This window comes from Dipodomys merriami, unplaced genomic scaffold (genome assembly GCF_024711535.1).
Source record: "Dipodomys merriami isolate MVZ:Mamm:240054 unplaced genomic scaffold, mDipMer1.0.p SCAF_12, whole genome shotgun sequence".
In the NCBI taxonomy this organism is placed as follows: Eukaryota; Metazoa; Chordata; class Mammalia; order Rodentia; family Heteromyidae; genus Dipodomys; species Dipodomys merriami.
In genome coordinates this window covers 43,414,299-43,431,730 of record NW_027202493.1, presented here as the reverse complement: position 1 = coordinate 43,431,730, position 17,432 = coordinate 43,414,299, and the positions used below count along the sequence as shown (strand labels likewise).

Genomic DNA, 17,432 nt, shown 5'->3' with positions numbered 1-17,432 from the left:
GAGGGACAGCACCCAGACCCAGAGTTCAGGCCCCACGATCGGACCAAAAACAAAACAAAAGAAAAAAGAACTAGGCCATGTCATACGGAAATGGTTGGGTACAAAGGGACATTGATCAAATATGTGAAAGCCTGTCACACATGGGAATTACATTTTGTGCCAGATGACCCAAAAGGTAAATGGAGGATCTGCAGATGAAAAGTAATAGGAAGCAAGATCACAGCCTCACAGCTCAGTAAAACAGCTTACCAAAGATAGCCCAGGTCAGTCCTATGACAAAGTGAGACATTCACTATGATGATGGATAAAGGCAGTTGACACATACTCTGTGGCGAGAGACAGAAGGACTCGGCGGGGGGGGGGGGGGGGGGGGGGAGGGGTGACTTTCCTGACAGCATTTAATCTATCCTCTGAATATGAGAGCGTGAAAAAAGCCCAAAAACCCACTCCAGAGAATGCACTCCACAGACACTAACTTGGTGAGAAGTGGGCTCTCGTGTACGCCCCTTCTACCAGCACAGAGGCTGACAGGACAAGTCTCTGACTTCAGACTCCCTCCCTCCTATGAATCCTGACAGCTATAAGCTAGCCCACAGGCTATAGAATACACCAAACCCACATCATCTACACCCTTAAAATGCCATCCAGAAGCTGGGAGCGGCTGGCTCACACCTGTATCCAAGCTACTCAGGAGGCTGAGATCTGAAGTTCAAACCCATCCCTGGCAGGAAAGTTTTGAGACTCTTATGTCCAATAAACTACTTTAAACAAAAAAAAAAAAAAAAAAAGGCAGCCAGAAGTAGTGCTGTGGCTCAAGTGGTAGAGTGTAGCCTTGAGCAAAAAAGATCAGGGACAGCACCTAGACCCCTAGTTCAAACCCCAGGACTAGCATGAATGCATGCAAAAATAAATAAATAAATCCAGACATAATTAACAATTGAGCAAAATAGGGGAAAATAAAAAGCTGCTTGTAGCCAGGTGCTGGTGGCTCACACCTGTAATCCTAGCTACTCAGGAGGCTGAGATCTGAGGATCACAGTTCGAAGCCAGCTTGGGCTTCTTATCTCCAATTAACTACCAGAAAACAAACCGGAAGTGGTGCTATGGCTCGAGTGGTAGAGTGCTCACCTTGAGCTGAAGAGCTCAAAGATAGCACCCAGGCCCACAGCTCAAGCCCACAACCAAAAAAAAAAAAAAAAAAAAAAAGCGCTACTCGTTATATTCTGAACCATAAATATGTAAAAATAGGCCAAATCTTGCCTGTTGAAACCCAACTCCAAATAGATATTAACTCAATCATTATCATTCAAGCCCTGTGACCAGTACAAGAAAAAAACAAAACTTCATCATCTAAATGGAGCCACCACAGACAATTTCTTCAAAGACAATATGACAGAGTTTCAAAATGCAGAAGTTCCAATGCTAAAAGTGCATCATAAGAAACAAGAAAGCATTTATGTTCTATGCATTGTAATGCTCTGAATATTCATTTCAATTCAGATTCAGCACCAAAGAAGAAAAAGGTTAAAAGTGATTTATCCTATGATGTCAAGTGCGGGTCCTTGCCAAAGTATTTCTCTTTTAAAGGCTATCTACATGTTGTTATCTCCTGGACTTAATTTGGGATTTGCTATGCTCAACAATTTTAATGCCAAGAGGAAGGAACTAAGTGAGGAAGGGAAGGCACTGGTCTGAACCTGGAGAGCTTATCTAATTGAACTGAAAAAAATTCAAAGCCTCCCCCATCTGCTCAGTGCACCTGCTGATGAAGCACAAGCTCAGGTAAGGAAGAACCCATCAGAGACCAGTTATAAATAGACTTCCATTTCATCTGCTGAAAGCTTGGCAGCCCAGGTGGGAGGGCTGCCTACACGAAGCCAGGCAAAAGCTCTGCGCTCCTTTTATGTTTGGGCAGAAGGAGTGGAGAGACAGAGAGCTAAAGCACAATAAACCAAATAAAATTGATTTTTAAAAAATGAAGCAATTTCCCCATGACTCATGTGACAACCCACAGACATGGAGTTGACGATGAGTCAGGCAATGCTGATCAGGGCTGGGGAGACACAGAGACCAAATCAGGCACAATCTGATGGGAAAACCAATCTGATGGCTCACCAATCTCAAAGTATACATGCCAAGTCGCCTTGGGGCATTTCAAAGATGAATTAAGGAGGAGCTATGCTTGGCCAGCACATGAGAGGCCCAGTAACCTGAAAACAAGCAGAGACGGCATGACAGCATGAGAGCAGCAAAACTCCAGGAGAAAGTCTCTGGGCACCACAAGTACATCAGTAAGGAACAATTCCATGGACAAGAAGAACCAGCACTTCCAGTCCTCAGTGTCACAGGACCATGGCTGTGAGAGGCACCACCAACAGTCACCCCTCATGGAATAGCCCGCACGGTTAGGTAAACAAACAGCAGTTCAACTGAATGAGTCAAGTGCAAGGAAAAGGATAAAAAGGATCTGCTTGCTGAGTAAAAATAGAACCAATGGCTCTCTCAAGACCTGGTATAATATTAGATCCAGAGAGATGATATTCCCAAACAGGGCCCTGGAGAGATGGAGGGAGGGAGGCCAGGGCTGTATTTATCTCGCCATGCAGAAGTGGAGGCCTGGAGATACCTGCCTGACCCCCTTCAAGAACATTAAGAATATTATCAAGAAGATAATGACCCACTCTTCTGTCGCCGCCAAGGACAACACGAGAAATGGGGTTGAAGTGCAACAAGGGAAAACTGGGTTAAATATGAGGAAGCATTTCCTGACAGCAAAGGTTATTAAACACTGAAAGGGGAAGCAGGAAGAGATTAGGGATGCTCTCTGGAGGTCTTTTTTAAAAAGTAGAATAGCTCGGCAACCACCTGGGGTAATTTAGGTGCAGTTCTGCCCGCGGCTCTGGCCTTTATTGGGGCTCTAATTCATCCCCTGCTCCAGACAAGGCACCTCACCATGGCAAACCTCTGTCACACTCACTCCATAATGAGCTCTCGGAAGGAGAATAAGCATTAGGAAAATGGCAAAAGCTCTCCTGGAAGTACAGATTGTTGGTTTTTTTCTTTGTTTAAACTGTATATTGAGTTTTTGTGGTTTTCTTTTTCTTTTTTTTTCACCCTCCTCCCCCTCTTCTTCTTCCTCTTCCTCCTCCTCCTCTTTCTCTTCCTCCCCTTCCTTCCCTCCTCTTCCTCCTCCTCCTTGTTCCTTTTAAATGCTTTCTCCAGAAATGGCCTAGGCTCACCCACACTGGTCTGTTAGCCGTGAAGCATTAAGAGAAGGTGGGTGGAAGGCTGGTGTGGGCACCGTGAGTCACAGGCATCCGGCGTTGTTTACTGGGGGAAGCTGCTGCCCAGGGAGGCTGAGAAAGGAGCACTGCATTACCTTGGCTATAAAGAGGCCAATGAAAAAATACCAGACTCTTCACTTTTTATTTTCTGTAACTCCATACCAACTGTTGTATATTAAAAAAGAAAATTGAAGAAAGTCTCATTTTGAGAGCCCATGTTCTCTAAATCACACGACTCTTCATTCCCACTCTGTGTAGAAGAGAAAAAGGACACAGAGTAGCCCCTGCAACTAGGCCCTACTTTCTTAGCTGTCACACTGGGTTGCACTGTCTTGCTTGCAGTTCTTCTTCACTCCACTAAGCTGCATGAAGTCAGAGGCTGGATGTTCTGTCCATGGCTGCACCCTTGCCATTTATTCCTAAGGATGTTTCATATCAAATTGACTAAATAGGTGGATAGACAAAAGAATGGAATGGAATGGATGAATGGATGGACGGATAGATGGATGGCTGGACGGACGGACGGATGGATGGATGGATGGATGGATGGATGGTTGGTTGGATGGATGGATGGATGGATGGATGGATGGATGGATCAATGGAAGGATGGATGATAGCTAAAAATGTATCACCTTACAATTCTTCTGGTGATCTGCTCACAGATTAAACAAGGATAAAACAAAGGCAAGAACAAGGGATTTGGAAGCCAAAGACTGAGTCCAAGCCCTAGTCTAGTCACTAACAAGGCTAGATACTTACTTTATTTTCTAAGCTAATGTCCTCACTTGTAGTGTCTCTCTCACAGAGTTGCAGTGGGTTAGATGACGTGGGGAAAACCAATTTGAAGTTCAACATAGAATTGCTTTAGAAAAAGAGTTCTCATCACACTGTGCCATAGTGAGGGATGGTACAGAGACATTGAGTCCCAGGAAGAATTCAGCAAGCAGAGGAAGGAAGAATGGCTCAGCCAATGAGAGGCCACTTTGCTGGTTCCTATGTTGCTATCTGGAGGCTCCCTCCAGCAGTTAAGAGCCAATAAGTACAAGAAGGCCGACATGCCGTGTTAGGAGGAAGGCAAGGGTCACTGGCTTTGGGAAAGGCAAAACTAACACCAGCCAGTCAGAGAGGCTTCCTTACGGGACCAGGCTGGCCAGGCTGGCCACGCTGGCCAGCTTGGCTTCCACAGGCAGTTCCATGTCTACCCAGAGCTCTACCTGTGCCTGCGGCAAACCATCTCCAGACGGTGGTGCTAGGGGGTCTGAACCACAATATTGCTGTTGGTAGAGCAAAGACAGTGTACATTCCCCACTCACACTTTATAACAGACACAATAATGACTGTAGTCCCCTATAAATACTGCAGTCACAAGCAGGAAAAGGACAGGGGGAGGGAGTGTGCACACAGTACACAGTGCGGCCTGCCCCTTCCCGGTCTGTATCCTATGTGTGTTCTTTTGTTTTGCCAAGTGATTTGGGCGATTAGGTGGGTTTTGTTTGGGCAGGAGGGCAACAAAGTTGGTGAATAAGTGCTACTTGACTGCACAACAAAAGATGTGCCTGGAGCCTCAGCCACAACTCAGCACCACTTGCCCCAACAGTTTGCATTCCTCAATTAAGTTATTTTGTTAGCAAAACTACCAGTTAGAGAGAGGAGAAAGTGCTTACTGCACCGAGAACATTCACTGTATAGAAATAATGGTAATCAGATCAAAAGAACATTCTTCCTAAGGACCAGAGAACTCCTATTTGGTAATGCCACTGACGCAATAGGAACGTGCCCACATTATCGGTGTATCGCAGGAGTCTCCCCACAAAACAAAATTACAACAGTCACCGATTTGGCAATTGGCTCCTGGGAACAAAGAACCAGGCCACAGTTTCAATAACTCCAAAACAGAGCCTGCAGGGAACATCAGAAACTCATCTCCCTAAACATTAATTAAGGGAATAGAAATCTGATGCATTTGAAGAAATAAATACTTATCCCAATAGCCCTCTCTACCACAATCAGAAGCATGGACTGAACGTGTGTCTTGGAAAATGGAAATATAAAAGTCACCACAGTAAAGTAGAATAAAATATCAAAGATTCAGACGATAGCTTCGGTTCAGTTCACATAATAAAGGATCAATATGCAAAATAGGCTATAAATTAATAAGAATAAAACATCTTAAAATGCAGAAAGGGAATGAATAGGGAACATAGAGAAAAGGAAATATAAATTGCCAATACAAAGAGATGTTCCATCTTCCTAAGTAATTGGGTATGCAGCGAAAGGTAACAACAATGTATTTCTTGCCCATCAGATTGGCAACAATCTGGTCAGGCGGCAGCAGGAACTGGTGAGGGTGGTGAGTTAAGACACCCTGGTGCCACTCTAGTGCAGGGTGGTAACTGGTACAGCTGTGTGGCAGAATACCTTGGCAGTGTGGAGTAAAGCTGATTTCTTCAGCAACTTGATTCCACAAGCAGGCCTTCCCCCCGGAGATCCACACGCTCAGAGGTCACATGACACGTCCATTCACAGAAAAATGGATCAACTACAATGAAGTACTTATGCTACAACACCTGATCTATGTTACCAATCTACAGAAATCTTGGAAGTAGCTACTCTATAGTTTGCAGAAAGGATAGCAATAGTTAAAAACCATGTTAAGACCATGTAAGTTTTAAATCATGTAAAATAACAATTTTATTTGTACATAACTAGAAATACTACAAAAACATTCATGGAAAGATTCATCGATTTTGGAGATGAGAGAAAAGGGCTTTAGTTGTATTTCTGTTGTCTCTGTTGTTTTGTCTTTAATTATCATTGAGTAGTTGTACAAAGGGGTTTCAATTCAAACCACTGGTTTGTGAGTACAATGCATCTTGAGCAAGTTCATCCCTTTCTCCACTTTTTAAAATAAAAAATATCCAAAGTAAACAAACATGGCAATGTGTTAATTCTGAATAATGGTTAAATGATTATTCATTCTGTTTCACTCAATACTCTGCTGTGTTTCAAAGTCCTTTGAATTAAAAAATGGTAAGCATTTAAAATATATACATGTATAACCCATAGTCTATTGCCATGCAGAACTGAAAAGCATAAAGAATTAGACACATCATCCATCACCAGCACGTGCTAGGGCTAGCTAAACTAGATAATTATCACTCATGTTTGTGTCCTGTCTATCAGCTAAATTGCTTTTAGGCATGGTATCTCCATATTCTTGACAACCCTTGGAAATGGGTATCATAACAGCCATTTTACTGACAGGAAAAGTTGATCACCAGAGTTTGGGAGTTTTCCCTCAGAAAGTAAGGGATCTAGTGCTAGGATTCTGTACTGACAGATATCAAACCTGAAAAACCATGAGTTCAAGACATATGCATCATCTTTAAGATTCATATAAATCACCTGAAATCGCAGGTTAACAAGGGAAAAGAATACTTCATCAGTGAGATTTGTAAAGCATCCAATCAAATTAATTTCTTCTGCTAATATTTCTACTACACTGATTTCCTCTAAAGTAAGTTAAAAAAACATCTGAAAAATCAATGCTGTTATGGAGGACAATTGAATCTTCTCTAAGTAGGCTTTGCTCTGCTTTTAAAAGTAAAATTTCAGCCGGGCACCAGTGGCTCATGCCTGGAACCCTAGCTACTTAGGAGGCAGAGATCTGAGGATCATGGTTCTGAGTCAGCCTGGGCAGGAAAGAGACTTTTATCTCCAACTAGTTACCAAAAAGCCTGAAGTTGAGGTGGAGTTCAAGTGGTAGAGAGCCAGCCTTGAGCAAAAGAAGTTAACCCGGGCCCTGAGTTCAAGTTCCAGGACCAGCACACAAAAGAAACATAAAATGTCAACCGGGTACTAGTGACTCACACCTAATAATCCTAGTTACTCAGGAGGCTGAGATCTGAGGATCTCCATTCAAAGTCATCCCAGGCAGGAAAGTCTGTAAGAGCCTTATTTCTGATTAACCACCCAAAAAGTCAGAAATGGAGCCAAGGCTCAGGTGGTGGAGCACTAGTCTTAAGCAAAATAACTCAGTGACAGCACCCAGGCCCAAAGGTCAAGCCCAAGGACCAATTTTTTTTAAGTAAAATGTCAAAGTTAATAGAATAGAAAGTATCATTTTGTCTCTGAACATTTTTCACTCAGTGTACAGGTGGGCAAACATACACTCACCTCACGGAAGCTGCATTAAAGCAGGCTCAGTCAGATTCTGGGGCCTGCCAATTACACACTGCGCCACAATATGCAGGCTGCTAAGTGTGTAAGTGACACGGAGCCCAGGCCCTGCCCAGGCCATTGCACTAAGTACAAAACTAACCGTGAAGATATCAGCATCCTCTACGGGAGCTCCTGCTTCAGCCCGCACAGACGCCCTCTCCACCGCTGAAGATTATCACCAAAGCCACCCTGTCAGCGCATGAAGGAAGAGGCAGACTAACATGTGACCAGTGTCCAGCAGAGAGGGGAATCTGACAAGACGTTTAACAGCCAAGGTCTGAGAAGAGAGGAGGAAGGCAAGCCTGGCGAGGGGCTCCAGGCCACGCACTGGCGATGCACTGGCAAGCCTGCCAGGAGGGACAAGCCCTGCTCCCGCTGTTCTTCTCCCACGGCTCTTTGGTCCCATGAGGGCTTCCTTTCTGACCTCTGGCTCCATAAGGCTGTCTCTTCGCTCTCGTCCCTGTGCACCCTGGCCTCCGGGTTGCGGGCCACAGGCTTTGGGACCCCTCCAGAGCACAGCAAGGGCTCGGGGAGGAAAGTCTCAACTTCCCAGGGAGGGGTGCGGCCCCCACACTGGGGCCTCTCCTCTTCTAGGCCACAGAAGCCCTGAGGAGGACCCCTAAAGGACTTAGAAAGATGCCTTTCAACATGAACTGGTCTCTGTGGGCCTCTATGTACCCCAACAAGGCCTCCGTGGCAGCCTCATCTCGGAAGCTCCTGAGCATCCGTGTTGGGCAGCATGGGCCGTTCTCCTCTACCTGCTCTCTCCAGTTCTCACAAGAAACACCTGAGACCCACGTGCTGCTCTCTTTGGACTTCTTCCTGCTTAGGCCAGGCCACCGGTCCTAAGAGACAATCACTGGGTCCTCTGGGCAAAGGAGGGCGGGGATGATGGGAGACAAGGGGAGGCTGGCTGCAGAGGGGACGGGTGGTCGGGCCTCTGTGCACGAGTTAAGCTCTTTCTGTTTATTGTATCCAGTGGTCACCTTTGGAGATTCTAACAGAGACCAGATCAATGTGGTCCTAGGCTCCACTCCTCAAACCCCATAACCAGCCACACAAACTCAAGATAAAAATCCAGCATAGTAAACTGGGCGCTGGTGGCTCACTCCTGTAAACCTAGCAACCCAAGGGGCTGAAATCTGGAGGAACATGGTTCAACCAGTCCAGGCAGAAAAATCCACAACCCTCCAGCTCCAATTATCCAGCAAAAAAAAAGCCAAGCTGGAGGCATGACTCAGGTGGTGAGGTCCTAGCCATGAGCAAGCAGCTGAGCACAGGCAAAGGGCCTGAGTTTAAGCATTAGCAGCAGAAAAAATAAAAAACTAAAAAAAAAACACAAGCACAGTGATTCTTGTTTTCAACCATGAGAGTGAAAAACTTTGGCTACTAAGTTTTTTTAACTTAGTCTACTAAGTTTAATTCTCCTCACCTACCCCTGCCAAAGTAAAATTAAAAATAAAAATAAAAAAGGAAAGAAGAGAAGGAGGAGGAGAAGGAGGAGATTAACAGGAGGATGTAGAGTGGGGAAGGGAGGAAGGGAGGGTGGAGTAAGTCCCTGGAGAGTATAAACAGTGGGCTGATTGGTTTTTCAGTGCATACTCCCATACTCTCACTTACTGTGAGAGGCCAGGCCTGACTGCCTCCTCAGCTTCCCTTAATAATATAAAAGAAAGGAAACAAACAAACAAAACCTCATAAATGGCCACGGTTTTCTAATGTTAACAGCTGCCTTCTTGAAAGTTCAGTGTCACCTACTTTAATAAAGGTAAATGCCACCATTAAGCAATGCCTCAACCTTCCTTACTTAATTTCTTCCCCGTTGCATATGAATTTTTGTCTGCCAGAGATCTGACCACCAAAGTGCTTCGACCAATGAGATGTGGCAACCCAAAACAGTGGGAAGACAAAATTTCTATAGCCGTAAGAGCTTCACCTAACCTCCTGATTTCCCTACACTCTAGAACGTGAACAGGAGCGCACATCCTTTAATCTGTGGAAATAAGCCTCACTACCGTACTATTCTCTTCTATCTGGATTTTTTGAGCTTTATTTTTACTATTCTCTCTTCATCCATACATGTGACTCCCTTTTCTTCTCTGTTACACAAAATAACTTTGTCAGTAAAATATTAGCATACTTAAGTGGGTGCTCAATAAATATTTGTCATATAAGTGAATAAGTGAGCAAAAAATTATAAAATGCTGGACAAAAGTCGCCTGAGGAGTTTGTGTTTGTTTATGGAGTAACACGCGTCTAAGTTCAAGAATTTGCATCAAAAGTGCACTTAGCGACAAGCTTCAAGCAGCAGTTAAATATTAATCCATTGCTGTCTTAATGATTTGAGTTCAAAACATTATGTAACTCATTAATCAATCAAGATGCATTATATTCGCAAACTGACACACTGAACTGAAACCCCTTGTACCACTACTTAAAGATAATTTAAAAGTTTTAAATAGTATACCATGATTAATATATTAAACTACAGTGCATATTTACTTGAGATTGGATCCATTCACAATCAAGCCACTGGTATGTGGGTACTTTAAGAACTGAAATAGTAAGATTACCATAGAAATTGTGAATAACGAACGTCAATATGTTTTCTGTATAAAGGGTCTAAAGAAGCATGCATTCTGTTACAGCTAGTTGTTTCTGAAGAAAAAACTAGCACAATTTCTCAATTAGATCTTTCAAAAACCCAAGATGTGCACAAAAGTGTCTTTTACAGACATTAAAAACGTTCATCTTAACAGACAACTTTTCTTGTTGAAGATATGTAACAAGTAGGCCAGCGAGTGTGTATTGGTAAGAAACTTAGTTTAAAAAGCCAATATTTATCAAGTCTTAGGTAATTATGCTATAAAAATATAGTTCTAGCAATGTGGAAAAATGCAGTATATCTTAAGGTGTTTTTAATTTGCCTACGTTCCATTATACCGTTAGAAATTAGTTGAACATAAAATAATTTGGACCCAGGTAGTTCTTACTAAGTTCGCTGCAGAGAAAGAAGCAAATAGTTCTTTGAATCTGAAGGAAAATGGGCTTAAATTAATTAACTAAGTTATAGATATATCCATCCTAAATGATAAAAGTTACATGAAATGTTCAGGAAGTAAATATAAACGATAACAAGATGGTCAGTAGGAAAACAGCTCAAATTTGGCTTATTTACTGAAATTTCTTTTTGTTTCCTACATTGTTCTTCATGCCGTCCGGAGTGGTCTGCGATCAGTCCCACAAGGAAGACAGTGGTGACACAAAGCCTTCCCTTCTCTGTGCCTATCAGCCTGTCTGTCATGGCGTGGCGTCCATTTTAGGAGTCAGCGAGGTAGTGGATAAAGGGGCTTACAAAACAAAGGTTGTCCTTTTGGCAAACTACACCAACACTAATGATTTCATTTCACTGAAGAGTAAAATGTTGATTGGTAATAAAGGGGGAGAAAATATTTCAGCTTATGCAAACACTTGTATTAGCTTTCATATATTTAAAATCATATTTGTATATTACATGCCATTTTCAGGAATGCTGGTGTGTCACTATAATTTTATCAAAACCATCTTAAACAATTGATCAGGTGCGTATTAATAGAAAGCAATAGACAATTTGTTTTTGTCCAAGGATTAACAAATCAATAATTATATACTCAAAACGAAAGCAGAGGTCTGGAAGCAGCCTTTTGTACTGCCCCAAATGATTAGTCCTCAGTGAATATATACTATTCCCAGTGTCCTCTCAGGAGATAAGACAAAAGGGAAATATGAAAGTCATCATCTGCTCTTACAACTCACATCCTCTCTTTTAGAAAAAAAGAGTCCTTACTGACAACAGGGTGGTCCACAAAAATACGTGCCTTCCAGTTAACCTCTCTACAATCCTGCTGATTTTTAAGATCATAACTATGACAATCCAAGTATAACCAGGCCTAAGAGAAAGTGCTTAGTGTTAAGATATTAGATAGAAATTATATATCTAAGTAAAACACTAGGGAAAAATTTTTTTAAAAGAAAAATCGATTGACTTTCTAGGCTTTCCTTTATTTAAAACATTTTGAAAGAACCAGGCTGTAGTAATCGTTTAATTACAAAACCTAATCAACTACAAAATAATCAAAATTTTCTCCAACTATTTCAAACACAGCCCACAACTTCCTCTCCAAAAGATTTAAATTTCTATTCTCTACCACTCCCGGCCATTTCTGCCAACATCATAAAAATTACCTTTGATCATTTGCTCTCACAATGAGAATTCACTAATCGAATACATCTTTAGACATAGACACCTACCGCCCGCCTCCCCACCCACCTCCCAAAAATGGTTCCGAGCAAAGATACACAAGAAAATAATGACCAAGCTCACATTTCTTGTTTGCCCTTCAAGCGAAGTCTGGTGTCTTCGGCTTGCCTTTCTGGTCTTCAGTGCTGTCACTAATTGCTGGGGGATGTAGTTTAGGACAGTCTGAAGCAGCCAGCAGAAAGAAAAGCTGTTGCTTTAAGAAAACGCTTTCTTAAACACATGGATAAAGCAACTTTGACTCTGACTTCCTAGCTGGGTTGCATAAAATCTTAGAAAGCCTCCTTGAAAACTTAATATCTACAAATGGGAAATAAAATAAAATAAAGTCTAAAAACTTACGTTCTGAACACATTCCGAAGGATGTCTGATTTGATTTGAAAGCAGGTTTGTATTGATGAGCAAACTTTATTTTGTAGAAACTTTAAATTTTCTCTAAATAGAAATTTGCCTTGCCATCTTCTATATGAATCCTGTCTCTCATGGTATGATCATATATGCAAAAAATCAAATACAGTATTTCCCAAATGCATACACACTGTGGAAGCTTCATTTTGAAAAAGGCTTTTATTTCCCTTAACACTGGTGACTAAACGTCATTGTATGTACCAACACTTTCAAATAGTCTCAGAGACTGAAAAAGCCTTGTAAGTTTGAAAACCAAAAAGTTCTGAGTTTTTCTGTACCCCGGGACGGTTTTCTTTCCTGAAGCTCAAGCCGAGAAAGCAGACAAAAGAAGCTGATTTGACTGAGCTGTGCCAAGCTTGCCTTTTTTTCTTCCCCCAGCTCTCTCTCTCTCTCTGCCTCTTTCTCTCTCTCACTCCTTTGCTCCCAGTATGGCAACCTTCCGAGCAGTCTTGGCGGAGGTCCAGGCTGTGCCAGTCTGTCTGAATTCTTGTCTGCAAAAGATGTCCTTTGCGGATCAATTAATACATTTGAAAACAGGAAACTGTGGTACGGTACCCAAATCCTGGCACCAACAGCACTGACTTCTGCCAAATTACCTTACAGATTTCATGGTGTCCTACCTTTCATAATCGTTACTAAAGTGTTCCCGGAGCAATAATGGAGGACCAGGAGCCATTCACTGCTCAGCGATAAGGAATCTGTTCCCCAGAAATGTCCATATGCGACATATGCACAACCTGCACTAAATCAGAATTCTCCTGTGAGAGGAGATGTATGCAACTTTAATAAGCACCACATACTGTATTTCTTTTTATAAGATTTGCTTTGCCTTGTCCTGCTGCAAAGAATCATGGGAGAATAGAAAGGAAACATGCAGATTAAAATTAAAACTATATACCCAAAAATAAGTCAGGTTTTATCCTATGGGGAGTGAACACAATTCTGATTAAGCAGTCACTCTTATTTTTAAGGACAATATACCTATTAAAAAGTTTACTAGAGATGAAAGGAAGAGAGCGGTTCTTTTCAGAACAGAAATACCAATTAAAATGGAAAGAAAAAAAAAAAACCTCAGGGTTGATTTGGTAAAATAGTCTCCTCATATTTTGGCACCTGAAGTTTCAACATAGTCATTCCTTTACTAAATTCCTATCAGTTAAAAACTACTATTTTTATTTGTAGTGCATATATTTTAAAATTTTTAATTTTATTGTAAAGGTGTTGTACAGAGGGGTTACGGTTACATAAGGCAACAAGTACATTTCTTATTGAATATTGTTACCCCCTCTCTCATTTTCCCTCCCCTTCACCTCCCCCCCACTACCACAAATACTTTTTGAAACAAACTAGCCAGTCTGTGTTTCAAAAGTTTACCTGATTTAAGAAATCATTGTTATCAATGCTATTTGCAAATAGAAAATAGTCTCATGCTAATATCACCATGGTTTCATAGAAAGAATCCACAATTGTTGAATTCTAGCTTGGATCTGTCACTTTCTAATTTAGGTAACTTCATGGTCTCAAATTGTGTAATCTGTATAGTCATCACTTTGCTTACTTCCCAAATGTAAAATCAATGACTTTCTCCATGTGTGTTCCCAAAATATTCAGTTTATATGTGAAGTCTCCCTTCATCCTAATTGCACAGTAGTTACTTGCCAATCAAATGTGTCACGTCACCACAGACAAGACCATGTGTCACTTATCTAAGGAAACTGAAGCCTTATATAAAGCCTTTCATATGCAGGTGTTCAATACATCTACTAAGTTATGGAAACTGAACATATAAATATCTCTCTGAAGTTATAGAAAGTATGAAATATAGTGAAAGGAAATTATACATATTACTGAATCATAAAGTTGACAAATTAGGGAGCATTGAATTAAAGCCCTCAGAAAATTGTCCCATGTTACCTTTCCAAATAAGGATGATAAAATATGGCAAGATCTCAGTAGATTTAAAATTCATAATCCAACTGTTAATAGCCAAAGACAAAGAGAGAATCTTAAAAGCAGCAAGGGAAGTGACTCATTTGTACAGGAAGCCCCCAGAAGACTAACGGCTGACTGCTGTTTGGAAACCATGGAGGCCAGAAAGCAGTGGGAGAAAACATTCAAAGTACTGAAAGGGAATCAAGCTGTCAACCAGTTGTGCACTGGTGACTCACACCTGTAAACCTGGCAAAAATGTCAGGCTGGAGATATGACTCAAGTGGTGTTACTTCAGCTGTAAGCAAGAAAGCAAGGCCCTGAGTTCAAGACAAAAAAACAAAAACAAAACAAAATACCTGTGTACTTTCTCAGCAAAGCTGTTCTGTGAAAATAAAGGAGTTATTAAGATACTCATAGATAAAATTTAAAACCAACAACAGAACTTATCACTAGCATTCCTTCCCTGTAGTAAATGGTAAAGAGATTTTCCCCAGTGTTTCATGTCCCAGGCCCAGACAAACCTATGAGTGCTGGCAGAAAGCCTTAAGATATAACCTTATCCTGGCAGTGGAGAGTGGAGAGATGACTCTGCTAACTGTGTGAAGGAGGAACTCTCTTTAGAGGCATTCATGGGTTCTGACTGAGGCAGAACCAATGGAAACCAGGTCAACTCCAAAGCATGCCCTCCAACCAACTATGGAGCAGCTTGATAGAGATCTGTCTCTTCCTGGTGAACAAGAAGAACCCCTTTCTCATACCATTTACCAACATCAGGTTAAGACAAATTATAAACATAAACGCAAACACAAGAACCAAATTCTTGTACTTTCTGACATGAAGACTTTACTACACAGCTGAAGTTGTTAAAGCAGCATGGTACTGGCACAAAATATACACAATAAACAAGGGAAGTGAATTGAGAATAGAGAAGTAAACCCACATATCTATAGACAACTAAATTTTGACAAAGGGGCTAAGGCCATTCAATGGGAAAAGATTAGTTTCTTCAGCAAATGGTGCTGACACAACTGGATACACATGAATTTGGACATCTACTTCATTCCATATACAAAAATTAAGTTAAAAAAAATCAACCAACAGCCAGGCACCAGCGGCTTATTTCTGTAATCCTTGCTACTCAGGAGACTGAGATCTGAGGACTGCAGTTCGAAGCCAACCTAGGCAAGAAAGTCTCTGAGACTATTATCTCTAGTTAACCACTAAAAATCCAGAAGTGGAGCTGTGGCTCAAGTGGGGGAACAATAGCCTTGAGCACAAAAGCTGAGTGACAGTACCCAGACCCTGAGTATAAGCCTCGGGACTTGCACATGTGCATGCGCGTGCACATACACAAACACACAAATCAGTCGAGAAAAAGTAAAATATGAGAGATGAACTAATAAAACTCTTTGGAGGTAATATTGGGTTAAATATAGATGGGCTTGGATTTTGCAATAGATTATTAGATTAGAGCATGAGCAACACCAACAACATAGGATAAATTGGAATTCATCAGCTTAAACCTTTGTGCATCAAAATGCCTTATCACAAGAAAGTAGGACATAAAAGAATACATTTGTGAATGATATACGATTTTCCTTCAGTATCCACGGGGGTTTAATTCCAAGAAGCCCTATGAATACCAAAACCACTAATGCATAAGTCCCTTATAGAAAACAGAACAGTACTTGAATATAATCTACATGCATTATTGCCATATACTTCAAATAATCTTACTTATAATACCTAAAAATACATACTGTTCAATAGTAAGAATAAACTTCTCCTTTTGCTGAAATGAAAGAACACTAGAGAGTAACTCAAATCTACAGAATAAACATAGACTAAAAGGAAAATTAATCACAGAAGTAACTTTTAGCATGATATATAAATGTACTTTCTGTTTATAACTCTTTGTCTGCCTAATTTAAATTATAATAGTATAAAGCTGTTGTTATAAATGTTGATGGCCACATCATGTATAATGATGTAATTTGTGACAGTAAGAGGGTAAAGGAGGATTCCAAGAGAGATGGGTAGGAGCAAAATTTTTGCATACTATTGAAATTAGGCTAGTATTAATCTGAATAATTTTGTTATAAATAAAATGTTAACTGATCCCTAGAGCAGTCACTAAGTTCAAGTGTATATAATAAGAGAAACGACAAGGGAATTAAAATGTTAGAAGATACTTCTTTACCACAAAGAAGTCAATAATAGAAGAACAAAAAAAGACAAAGAAATATAGAAAATGCAAAACAGAACTAGAGGTATTACTCAGTGGTTATACTAATGCATAGCAGGAACATATCAAAGACATCAAAAGACCAAGGTTCTGGGTTTGTTCCTCAGAAACAAAAACAAAAAAGTAGCAAGAAAAAGAAAATAGCTAAACTGCAGAACTAAATCCTACCTCATCAGCAATTATGATAAACTTAAATTTATCAAGCACTCCAATTAAAAGGCAGAAATGAGCAGAATGAGCTTAAAAAAAAACATAATCTCAATATATGCTATCTAAAAGTGATATACTTTAGAGTCAAAGATACAAATAAGCCAAAAAGGATGCAAAAGATATATATCATCAAAGCAGTGGACAAGAAAGAACTGAAATATTTAAACTAATAGTAGCCAAAATAGAGTTGAAGATAAAAATCTAGAGCCAAAGGAGGACTCTTACGATGATAAATGAGTCAATTCATCAAGAAGATAGAACTTGTTGGAAGCATAACTAAAGTAGTTGAGCACTTGCTTAGCAAATGCCATGGGTTCAATCACCACTATAAAAAAAAAGATACAATTATTTAGACAAATATAGGTATTTAAATATATCTATCTATCTACATATATATAACAACAGAGCCCCCAAAACACGTAACAAAAAATAAAGTAATTAAAAAGATGAACAGATAATTCAACAATAGCATGAGGAGGCTCAACATCCCACTCCACCATCAATAATGGATAGACCCAGGCATAAAATCAACAAGGAAACAGAACACTTGACCAACAACTTAATCCAACTTGTCCCAAATACGTCTACTGGACAGTCCATTCCACGGCATGGAGTGCACATTCTTCTCCAACACACATGAAACATTCTTCAGCACACAGTATCAGGCTAAAATCCAAGCCTTGATAAACTGGCAAGTGTTCTGGCATATAGAGTGTGTCTTACAATCACAATGGAGTGAAAGTGGGAATCATTACCAAAAAAATGTTTTAAATCACAACAGGTCAAAGGAGGAGGCTACAATGCTTGATAAGAAATGTACTCATTACCTTGCCCA

At 40.7% G+C, this 17,432-nt stretch overlaps 1 protein-coding gene across 3 annotated transcripts in view; it reads right to left on the bottom strand.

Annotated features, from left to right (window-relative positions):
• The window catches only part of Msra (methionine sulfoxide reductase A), a 258,069-nt gene that overhangs the window by 222,756 nt on the left and 17,881 nt on the right, over positions 1-17,432 (bottom strand). The window contains exon 1 of one of the 3 annotated variants that reach the window (XM_070016780.1): positions 12,145-12,762. The exons of 1 other annotated variant lie outside the window; for it this stretch is intronic. In XM_070016780.1, the coding sequence (XP_069872881.1) occupies positions 12,145-12,157 (13 nt within the window). In that variant the 5' untranslated portion in view covers positions 12,158-12,762. Of the gene's footprint in view, positions 1-11,868; positions 11,961-12,144; positions 12,763-17,432 lie in introns of those variants that run through there. One more of the 3 variants, XM_070016781.1, reaches the window with a different exon arrangement.